This window comes from Ambystoma mexicanum, chromosome 6q (assembly GCF_040938575.1).
Source record: "Ambystoma mexicanum isolate Mex_15411 chromosome 6q, UKY_AmexF1_1, whole genome shotgun sequence".
NCBI classification, from domain to species: domain Eukaryota; kingdom Metazoa; phylum Chordata; class Amphibia; order Caudata; family Ambystomatidae; genus Ambystoma; species Ambystoma mexicanum.
In genome coordinates, this window is record NC_090937.1 from 1069392131 (window position 1) to 1069404151 (window position 12021).

Below are 12021 nucleotides of genomic sequence, written 5' to 3' on the forward strand. Positions count from 1 at the left end.
CTGCGCATTATTCTATTAAACAGGAAACGCGAATAAACAGATAAGCGCTCGGAAAGATGGCCCTCTGCGCGGTGGTGGCGTTCCCTCGCTCGCACGCTGTAACCCTTTCCAGATGTGCTGCTGCTGCTGGTGCCGGGCTTGGCGGCGGTCCAGCGGATTGCCTGCAGTCTGAGCTCCGCACTTTGCGCAGTCAGCACTGCAATGCCCGCTCCCTGACAGGGAAGGCGGACGGTGCGTCACGCATGGAGGCTGCCGGCGGCGGCGTTTGGACGAGCAACTGGCTGCCCCGTGCCACAAGACGAGCAGCCCCGGCCCCCGCCACCACCCACCCCAAGCCATGGGGCTCGGCTGAAGGACCCTGGTTCCTAGCTTAGGAGATATGGATCAGCTATTGAAAGCGCCTCTGAGGCGCTCTCTCAGTGACCACATCAGAGACTCCACCGCGCGCGCTCTGGATGTCCTCTGGAAGAACACGCGGGACAGGCGCCTGGCAGGTGAGGAGGCGGGCGGGAGTCCTCGTGCGCGCCGCATCCAGCTATGCCATTTCTCTCAGCTGATTAGTCGCCGCACCATCCGGGTGGTTACAAGGTGCTTCCCTGCCTGCGCCTGTGGGATGCTGTCCACAATTTAGTGGCAGGCCCCTGGTGTTGTGTGATTAATCAGTCAGGCGTGCGGGCCGGTGAGCGGGGATGGGGGGGGGGGGGAGGGGTCTGGGGTTTCCAGCGAGATATATGCGCCCTGCCAACAAGTGTGTCAACTGGCATGTGTGGGCTAAGCATTGGAGGGCCGCTGGTATTCCCTCTGGCACGCGCGCCTGCTCAGTGCTCCAGCGCGGTGTCAGGCGCGGCGGGGTGAACCCCTTGTCAGGACTGCATCTGGTTCCAGTCCAGTGAGTGCACAGGAGAGATCTTGCCTTCGATGGTCTGTCGTTGTCTTTAGCGAATGGGAGAAGGAATAACCTTGAGGAAAGTCGTGTTTATTTATTTAACCGAGGTCTACGGCATGCAGAAAACATTATTTAAGCCATAAAACATGTTACAATTCTGCAAAGAACACATTGCTTGGCCTGCCATTCAAAATCACCCTTTTCCAATTTTCAAATGTGCAGTGTTGCAAAGTTTGAGGCAAGGTCATTTTTGTAAGTGTGGTCAATATGTAATAAAAAAAACTTTGTGCAAAATCACTTACCTTTATTTTTACCTCATTTAAAATAATTGTCCATACCTTTTTGAACTACAATCCTACCGCTAAAAAAAAAAAAAAAAAAAAGAGCTGGCTTGGTCTGTGATGCAATAAAAGGGATATTATTGTTTAACATGATCATAATGGTTATATGTAGTGTTTTTTTTTTTTTAATGTAGAACGATCATCAACAATTCTAAATAATATGTATGTAGATTTGCATTTTTTTCTGACATTTTTATTGTAATACAAAAAGTGCAAGATGGATTCGCGCCATTTTTGACGTACTTCAAACTGTACTAATATGGGCACATATTCTTAAGTCAATACTGGCCCACGTGACGTGGGCCAAGAGAGTAGCAAAAGGGGCGGGTATGCACGACTAGTTTACATTACAGTGCAAGACATTGCATGACACGTGTGATTGCTGCTCCTCCGGGTATTGGCTCGGTGGAGTGCGTCACCGCGCGCTGGCCTCTCCAATGCAAAGGGCCATTGCGATAGACGTCCCAACAGGTGAAGAGCCGCCCATTTCACAAAAAGGTGCCTCATTGTGGAAAGGAAAAGTGTCGAATGGGAATGGTAGCCCTGTCATCGCCGCAGTGACCTGGGCGTGACCCCTTAAGCAGGGGAAACATCGCAAGAATGTCACGCCGACTCCCGCAGCTGGCGTGTCAGACTGCGCGCAAGTGCGACGTAATGACAGGCTTCCCAAAGAACCGCCGTGAGTCCCGAGTTCATATTACTTACTGTTCGGTTAAAAAAGGAGCAGACCTCACAGTGTGAGGAAACTGAGGCACGGGCATTACTATGACAGTCGGCAGGGTCAGGGCCTTTCAAATTATTCAGTCGAAATGAGCCTCGAGTCTTAGTGGGCCCCGAACTGCAGCACTCATGTTTGCAAAAGAATTCTTCAATTCCGTGCATTAAATGTGCCCTTTGCAGCATACACTTTACAGACAGACTTTGCTGGCACCTTAGGCCGTCCTCTCCCTCCGGCATTGGCGGATTCAGCAGCGATCTTATCACCGTGTTGCCTTTCTACTCCTCATGTCGACTAAATTGGCACATTTATGAGAAAGAAAGCTTAGCTTTTCATGAGTGATCATTTAGGGTTTCAGCACCTCCACCCCACTTGCTGCCTTCCTTTGTTCTGCCGCGCAGAAGCCAATACACCTGCCTATGATAATTTGCAGCTACCCCTCCATTGCCTTATCTGGAATGTTCCCACATAATGAAGCCACAAGGAAGGGGTTTTGGGATGCACACAGTTGCATTATAATCTATGGACCCCGCAGCTACCTCAGATGGGTTTCATCAGCTGTAGGCCAGCCAGCTTCCCTTCCTCCCCGCCCTTCCTCCAAAGGTGACTGGTTTTAAGCGGACGGAGAGAAGATCGAATGATGACGCAGCAGTAATTTACTTTATCCCCAACGACTGTCTCCAAATTGCGTCTGGGTAGAATAAGAAAATGGCTTCTGCGTTCATATTTTTTTTGTCAACCCTCCTCACGTATAATGGAAAATATCTAATTGCACGCATCAGAATGTAGGCTTGTCATTAAACAGGCATGGCCGTCGATGTCCGTTTTTACCTGTGTATGATTTGGCTTGATTCAAAATATTCAGTTGTCCAGATAATTTCTATAGTATTTTTTTAATAATTAGATTTTGTCTAAGCGCAGATAGGTCATTTCTTTCCTATTTTTATCATAATGAACAAGGTCTGGGAGACGGCGTCTCCCATGACATGGCTACTTTCACTCACTGTAGTATCAGAGCTAGCGATGAGAGAGGCGGGCACGTCTGTGTCAAGGACTGAATGGCAATGCCTGATTGGATCCCGAGCCATTTCATGTTCAGTTTACTGTCCAATCCCATTGGATGCAATGCTGCTTCACTCGCACTCAGGGCCTGTGGCGAGGTCATTCTAGATGGCTGCCAAGGGCGTGCCAGCCGGAGGGGCAAGGTGCTGGGTGGTAGATTTCCATCTACGAACAGGAAACCTGACTCTATTGCAAGGACGTGAAGGTGGAACAAGATGGCACTTTGCCGGTGGTGGCAGTGCTCCTTGTACCGCCGTGTTTCCAGTTGCAATGAGCACTAAGTGCCCCCAAATGTTGTGTTCACTTGCTTATTGTGAAAACACTTAGGGCGAGAGGCATTGCTAGAGGGGGTGGGGGGATTAAGGGGTCTATAGCCCCTGGTCTTTTGGTTGAAGGCCCAGATAGAATCTCAGGAGCTACACCCAAAAGGCTAGCTAGCCCCCAGTCCCGAGAGTTCTGACATTAGCGCAGCCCCGCGTCTTTTCCAGACCTTGCAACACCCCTGCTTAGGGCCCATCTACTAAAAGTTGATACTGCCGTGCCACGGCCATAGGAAGAAACAAGCAGTGGTAACAGCGGAGACAAATGCAAGCAGCTGCAGTTTATACTGGGATGAGCTAGAGATACACTCAAGGGACTACTCTACCCGAGCCCACCCGCCCCCCTGCCCCAATCTCTCCTGGACCTTTACCCCCCCAGACCCCCCACCACCCCCGATCTCTACCAGGCCTTAGACACTGCCTCCATTTTGTGCCCGAGTTCAACCCGTCCACCTGGGCTACATGCCTCCCTAACTTTCCGGTCTTGTGCATCCCCGCTTAGCAGACTCGAATGGCCCCTTAGCCTACTGTGTCCTTACCAGGGGGTTAGTTCGCTCAGAGGCCCCTTCCGTCTTTCTCTGAACTTGTACTGCGGGCCTCAAGACAGTGATTGTTTTCTATCTAAGAGTATCATTCTGCCAGCTTTCCGCCATTCGCCCATTTTCCCATCTGCTCCTGCTCGCTTTAGGCACCCCGCTGCCACCCAACTGAGCAATTTCCATTTGTGTTGGAAGCACCCTTCAGGGGTTTCCTTCAGCCCTAGCCCTAGCCCTAAACTTAATACTGTTTCCTCCATCAGGCTGTGCTGTGCCATGCGGCGAGCAAGCTTGTCTGCCCATATCATGCTTTGTCTTTCCTACTCCTAATAAAAGGTGTGTCTGCATGCCTTCTCTGCCATTGCTCCCGTGCATGTGGGTAGAGAGAAGATGCAGGAGCAACCTTTCCCATTTCAGTGCTTTGCCGTGCCTTTCTACTTCACCCCCACCTTCACGTTTGCCTCTGCCCTTGTCTAAGCCCCACACCTTGAACTCCAGTCCCCAGAGTGGCTGCCATACTTCTTCCCATCTCTAGGTGCGACTGTCTCCGTAGTATGGATCTTGCTTGCCTTTGTTGATGCAGGAGCATCCCTTCCTCTCTCCTCTGAGGCTTAGACACCATATGACAGCCTCAGACCTCCATCCCATTCCATTTGTTTATTTATTTAATGTATTTATTGCATTTGATTATACGCCCAGACCCTGAGGTATCACAGCGTAGGTTACACAATTACTTACAAACTTAATGGTTAAACAAAAGACTTACTAGATTATAGGTTGCATGGAAGATGTGCTTAGAGAATGGTTACATAGATAATTACAGGATGATTGGTCCATGCTCCATTTTGGGCTGGCTTGCAATCCTGGTCTCTTCTTTCGTGCCACAACAGGCATCTGAGCAGCCTTTGTGCCCCCACAATGTTTGGGCCTGGTGTTTGGCGGGCATGATTACCATATTGATCTCACTGCGTGGTTAGTCGCCCATGCCACTGCTGGTAATATCTGCTCCCTTTGCCATCCAGACCGCTCACCTTCCAGTCTCCTCTTCCCCCTCCCAGCAGTTCACCGACATCTGGATCTACCTCCGGTGCTGGGCCCCCTCCCAGCAGTTCACCTACATCTGGATCTACCCCCGGTGCTGGGCCGCCTGACTCTGAGCGGAGGCTAGAGGTGTGTGAGTGCTAGTGATACAGTAGCACCCCCTGGCACAGAGGAAGAGCCCTACTTGTGATTCCCAAACACAGGAAGGGAGAGAGTTGCTAGCGCATACTATCTGGGGTATGCCTCTGATTGTGGCCCAGTCCTGTTCCTGGAGTCTATTTCTGCCAGTCTTGGCTACTCTAACTCCCTTCCTGCTTTCACACCTGCCTCTTGCCACCTTCATCAAATAGTGTAGTCATGCTACACTATTTGATGTTCACCAGGCTATGATATGCCATTCTATGCTAAACTCTGTCAAGGAAGTCGTGTCTAAGTTACAGGTATGTTTAATGGCCACTACGTCATTGTAGGGCTGAATTTCCATGTTGTATTTTGAATGTTACTTTACTTTTGCTATGAGTTGCCATCTGTTGTGTCATGTTTTTTTTGCAATTAATCACAAATGCTCAAACCCAAAACCTCTATCCTGTAAGATATCCTTAGAAGGTCACAAACACAAGGGTAGGCGTGTCCATAAACCCTGATTCTCTGGGCATGATTATATTTAGAGCAACAAAGAATGGCAAAGAAGGAGTACTAAGGCCCAAAGAAAATGTATTGTTTCAATTTGGTTTATTTGTATGTAGCTGCATTCTGCTGGAATTTGGCACAAAAGAATAAAACGCAAGTGAACAACATACATAATTCCCAAATGCACAATCGTTATATAAAGTGCAGAGTGCAGAGAAAGTGCAAGTGCAAATGGTTATTCCCTCAGGTTGGGGAAAAGATAAAGAAAGAAGTATGCAAGGTACAAAAACACCCTTGTCTCCTACTCAATGAGTATAAAGGAGAAATGTACAAATTGATTCACAGTCTAGCGCAAATTCAATGGAACATCAGTTTTAAATGCAAAATAGTCATAAAGCATGATTCATCATAATACTAGATTCCGTCGACAATTGCAGAAAGAAAGAGTCTACTAGGTGTGACCATCTATGGTAGGACTGATTGTCTTCAAAGGTTGGATGTCATCCATTCTCGCACTGAGATAGGTTTCAATGTTATATCGGGAGCATTTGGAACTGCTGTTTGTGGTGTGTTGGCTGGGTTGGGCCGTTCATGCAGCGCTTTCACCGACTGGTGCAGGCTAACCTGCTCATAGCATTCCGCCACCCCACTGAACCTCTATGGAAAATGCATCTCCTTAGAAATATGAGACATGGAACTTGCAGAATGCTACCTTGTTCCCAACCCCATCTCCCTCGCATAGACCTCCCCCTTCAACTCTTTGGTCACCACTCCCTCGCACTGGACTACCCACCCAAATCCACCACAGGTTAGACTAGTCTAATCTGGTCTAATCTTCAATCAGCAGCTACCAACAGACAGATCAACAGCTCGCTGGAAATCTAGCTCCGTGCACTTCTCTTTTGAAGAAGTAGCAGTGAGTTATTTAGTTAACAGCGTTTGGTACTTCCCCAAGGGTGGGCAGTTGACTTTTGTTACTAATCAAAATGCCATATAAAAGCAGAGCAAAAATGAACAGATATAATCTGACGAAGGGGGTGGTACGGCCAAGTGGCTCAGCTTTATTGTGTGCCCCTATTCTGTTAAGAAGGCATTAGTGGGTGTTCCTATCAAGCATAAGGGTACAATAACTTCCCTTTTTCATCCAGAGCTGTGTTATGGGATTGCACTGAGCAGAACTCCTTCATTATAAACAGAAGTAAGGCTCAAATAATATTTACTGCCCACAAAATAGCATGCCCTAGGTTAATCATACAAGGCGCTGAAATTCAATATACGTCGCAATGTAAGTACCTAGGATTTGAGTTTGAAAAGCGTCAAGGGTATCAGACTTGTAGAGAGACTCGTACTAGGATGGCAGCACAGTTAATTTCCTTACTAGACCAATTTGTTAAGAGAACGGGTGGATTTACATATGTGGGAGCTAGGCGACTTTATTTACAATACTTTGCACTGGCTATCATATATGGTCTAGAGTGCCTGATAAACCTAGACTTAAAAGGGCTTCAGTGCATTGAAGGGAGATTCCGGACAAGATTACTTGGCCTTCCCAACTGAGTACCTCTGTCCATTATTCTTCCTGAGCTAGGGATTTTCTCTCTTAAAGCTATTGTCCTGAAAAAGCGAGCACTTTCGTACATTACGATGATGAGCAGCCCCACAAACCTCCTTTTAGAGAGCCTGGGTAAAGCAACCTTGGGGCCTGGGCCCTACCTACCTGCAACGCTGCCTACCTAAATGCTGTCCCTCACAAGCCCTCAGCTCATCTAACTCCAACCTTCTGCGAGTGAGCCGGTTCTCCAAGCAGAGATTTGGTGGGAGATCCTTATCCTCAGCATGTGCCTCCCTCTGGAATAGACTCCATGCAGCCCTACGTCTTCAGCCGGATCTCCTGAAATTCCAGAAACTCTGCAAGACCTTCCTCTTCTCCTTTTCCTTCTCCCTCCCTCTACCCTGTTAACCTAGCTCTCTCTCCTTTCCCTCTCACTCCTATTCCTTACAGCATGCTGACTGGCCGCCTGGTGTACCTCAGAGTCTTACTGGTCCTGGCAACCCACCAGTCCTCTCGCACTTACATCAGGGCCCTACAACCCACCCTCTCTCAACGCACTGAGAAATTAACCCATGAGAGGGTCTCTCTCTGGACTTATCCCAGTCGCAACCAACCAGGTGCACTTGACCCTCCCCTCCCTTGACCCTCTTTGCACTTCTCAATCCGTACGCACCACGCACAAAGATTGTCTTGTCTGCCTCTCCCCTGTCTTCACCCCAATTGTACCGTTAAAATTGCAGAATCACTGTCAGGCCTATTTGCTGTATCCCACACAGTTAAATGTATTTTATGCACTTACTCTGCCTGTGCAGACTATTATCGTCTCAGAGATTCAAGGGCTCTGGGCGACTGTTGTTCCCACCCTCCTCGAGAACTTTGAAACACTTGCCTGTGTATAGGCGCTATATAAATAAACAATACAATGCAATACTATACAATAGAGTAAAATCTAATCACAAGGTAAGTATGACACGTATTGTATTGGATGGGCTACAAATTGGGAAATGGATTATTATGCATCAAAAAAATTTGGGCTGAGCAGATGACCTATGGGATTGGTGTGAAAACTTTTCCCATCTATCGCCCTTAACGAGCAATACCTTTGTTATTTTAAAAAGGCTCAGCCTTGTTTAGTCATATGCCCCTCTAAACATCTTCAGAGATTTATGCTTTTGTTGCAAATGAACCGCCTCCCTGTTTTAAATTCTATATGCCCATCGCTCTCCTTGCAGGAAGAAGAAAGGTATAGTTGTATATGTCAAAACTCGCTACCTTTGGAGACGCCTAAACATGTCCTCATGGAATGCCCACATTTAGGCCCAATATATATGAACCATCGAGGTAAATATGTACATCAGCTTGACACGATTAAGTCTCCAACCTTTTGGAAGCGCTGTATAAATACTAAGAATAGAGCTTTGCAAATGGCGCTGTTTAGAGTCTGGAGAATAGTGTCAAAGAAATTGGTTACACGAGAATTTGATGTATTTAATTAATTAATTATTTATGTTAACACATGTTTAATCCGAAAAAACTTTTTGTTGTCCCTAGGAATATCTAGTAGGTGATATGAAGATGCGATCAGTTGAAGTAATATGAATTTATTAGGAATTTTATTGCATGAATGGTGCATTTTAGGTTTTAGGTTATATGTGTTTACATTTTTGTATTTGGTACAGATTTTGTGATGCAATGTTGGAATTGATTAGTTGATTGCTTTGTGATTAATTTTATATGTGTAAAGTGGTATGTATAAAGTAAAACATATTAAAATAAAAAAAAATGATTTATTTTCTACATGCCATTCCCCCACTGCTTGCAGTGCTCAGCCCCAACAGTGCACACCACACAAAGAATTTCCTCTACCCTCAAAAGGAGGAAGACATGTTTTGGAAACCCAAAGAACCACACCAAAACCCGAGCCCACTGCAGTAAGTGGCCAGGTAACATCAGCTTCCACATACCACTGGCTTCCAACCCTGTGCTGAACACACACCACAGCAGATCACAAAGCAACCACAACAACCAGTGCTCCAAAGTCGCCAACACCAACCACACCAATTTAAAGGTGCTCTCACGTGCAAACATACAACTAGTGGTTAAGAACTTTCTTACAGCGATACTATTCCTTCTTTAAAAAAGGGAATTCCAAAATTTAAAATACACATTGGGGGCCATTCCGAGTTGGCCGGTAAGGGTTCATGGGCACCGGTAAGGATGCTGGTGCCGGTAAACCCTTACCGCCCTATTCAGAGGTCCCTTAGCGGGTCCCAGCAGGAACAGCTGGTCTGACCAGCCGCTCTTTACGGGACCCGTTAAGGGACTTTGGAGCTAATAACGGGCCCGCAATTTGCAGGCCCGTTATTAGCGCCTTCCCCATTCCCATTGAGCCCTAAGGGGGTTCAAATGGGAATGGGGAATTGTTTACTGAATGGGGATTTACCGGGTCCTCCAAGGTCGGAATGACCCGGTAAATCCCCATTCAGTGAGACCTTACCCGGGTTTGGAGGCAGCCATGGCGCTAATAGCGCCATGGCTGCCTCCAAACTCGTAATGACCCCCATTGTGTAAAGACACCTCTCGAAAACTCTTCCTTTGACCCAGAAAACCCAACAGACTCTAGATTGATCGCCAGCACGCCTTTCTTCAGAAGAAACCTGGAGTAGGGGTGGGTGCATAAACCAAAAATACTTACACTCTCTTGGGACACAGTCATTGCTAAATCCAGAAAAAGTGTGGCCCGCTACACGAAACGGAGATTGCCCATGTCAGTTGGACATTCTCTGAATGCAATACCTCCGGAGATGGCTCCTGTGAGCCTGCACAGCATCGGAAAAACACCCGTAACCCACACAACCTCCACCCCTTCCCCCATATAAGATGGCAGCACAGGTGCAGGAGATGGTGCCTGAGCAGGGATCGAGTGAAGATGGAATCCTTCACTGATGGAACTATAGTGTTGCGGAGGAAGAGAAAGATGGAGATTGTGAAGCCAAGATCTTAATAGACAACCCCTGCTCTCCCTGTATTTACCTAGGTCTGTAGTCTGGAAAGCACCTCCTGGTGATACCGTTGGTAAGGTAGCAAGGTAGTGCTAGGGGGTATCATGTGGAGCAAGGTTCACTGGTAGTCCAATGAAACTCAACTTGCCTGTGTATACAGTAAAAAGAATAGCGGTGAGCATCCAGACTATGATAAAAGTACATATTTTTTATTTATTTCATTTATTGGGTATTTATAATGCGCCTACACAGCAAGTGATGTTTAAAGGCGCAATAAGACAAAGGGGGTGGGGGAACAGGGATGAAGAATAACAAACGTTGCAACTAGGCCTTGTGTCATTCAGATCGTGCAAGTGCAGTAACAAGAAGTGCATGGAAGGGGCACTGGAGGAAAGTGCTGATCAGAGCGGAATGCACTAATGCTAAGGAGGGAAAAGGAGTCCAGGTTGGAGTGAAGAGCATGTAAGGAGGGGAGAGAAGGCACCTGGGCTAAGCGAATACTAGGGGATGTCATGTGGTCAAGTGCCAGGGGAATGCAGAGAGTATAGGCGAATGAAGGTCCACATGCTAAGTGCGAGGACGAGGGCTGGATGAGCTCCATAGGGGTGCAGGCCCAGCCAGACTGGGGAAGGGAGCCCGGTATGTAAGTTCAGGTAAGGGGGGGCAGTGTAGACCGAAGTGCTGGGGTAGACAGGGGAAGGGTGTCTGGTGCCTTGTATGAATCAGAAGGAACCAGGCAGCCAGTCAATGCGGCAGAGGGGGATATTAGGAGGGGAGGGCGAGGAAGAAGCAAGAAGAGAAAAGGAGGGTCTTGAGAAGCTTCCAGAACCTAAGGAGATCCGGCTCAAATCTGAGAGGGGCAAGAAGGCCATTCTCAGAGGGAGGCTCCTGCAGAAAAGAGAGATCTACCACCCACTCTCAGCTTGGAAAAGCATCTGATTTGCAGAGAGTTGGAGCTAGACGACCAAAGAGTCGCACCAGGGAGGTATTTAGGCAGAGAGAATTGGATGCAGCGGGGTCCCAGGCCCCAGAAAGCCTTGTAGATGATGCAGAGGGTCCTGAACTTGATCCTCACAGCAACCGGGAGCCAGTGGAGAGATTTTAGGGCTGGGGAGATGCGGTCCATGGGCCTGAAGCCAAGGATAAGTCTTGCAGTCCTATTCACGGATCAGCAGTGTTAGAGGGACAATCGGATCTCCTCCACTAATCTGGTGCATACCAACTGTGATAAACAAACAGTATGGCAACATAATACATTACAAAAAGCAAAATAACTTTTCAGAAAATAGCAAAAGTAATATTTAACAAGGAAAACAGGATTCTCTCCTGATGACCCATTATAGAAAAATTGAGAAACATGTGTAGAGAGAAGGATAAGAAAGATGTCAGGCGTAATTTGAAACTAAAAAGTGAACACTATACTTTGGTTCAAAAAGTGATGAAATATATTGGAAGAAAATAATCAACATTAATAATATTATATCGAGAAAAGAATATTGAGTGAACATTGTGATATTTGGATACAACCATATGTTACCACCCTAATAAAACAACATATGATGCAGTAAGTTGGCGCACTGAGAAAGATACCATTTGAAAAACCTTGAGTCTATTCTGGATTAGTTGAAATGGCGAAGGGAGGATTTAGGAAGATTGAGGACGAGGCGGTTGCAGTAGTCCATCCTAGAGAGGACCAGAGCTCTGGAGACATTGAGTTTCAGCGGGAAGGTAAGGAAATGGAGAATGCCTCCGAGGAGGTGCAGCTGAAAGTGGGCCTCCTTGGCAAGGTACGTGATGTGAGGAGAGAAGAAGAGAGAGAGGAGTTGAAGATGACACCAAGGTTTTTTGCTTCACAAGAGGGTGAGGGGAGGGGGCCCATGGAGGGTGGCCAGAGAGTAGGAGGGAAGGAGGGAGCTGGGGTCCCAATGAGAAG

The 12021-nt window shown here is 47.4% G+C and overlaps 1 protein-coding gene across 1 annotated transcript in view; it reads left to right on the forward strand.

Annotated features, from left to right (window-relative positions):
- Positions 1 to 259: 259 nt before the first annotated feature.
- Positions 260 to 12021, forward strand: part of DLC1 (DLC1 Rho GTPase activating protein) — a 563875-nt gene continuing 552113 nt past the window's right edge. The window contains exon 1 of the mRNA XM_069631599.1: positions 260 to 494. Coding sequence (XP_069487700.1) covers positions 380 to 494 — 115 coding nt within the window. The 5' untranslated portion in view covers positions 260 to 379. The remainder of the gene's footprint in view (positions 495 to 12021) is intronic.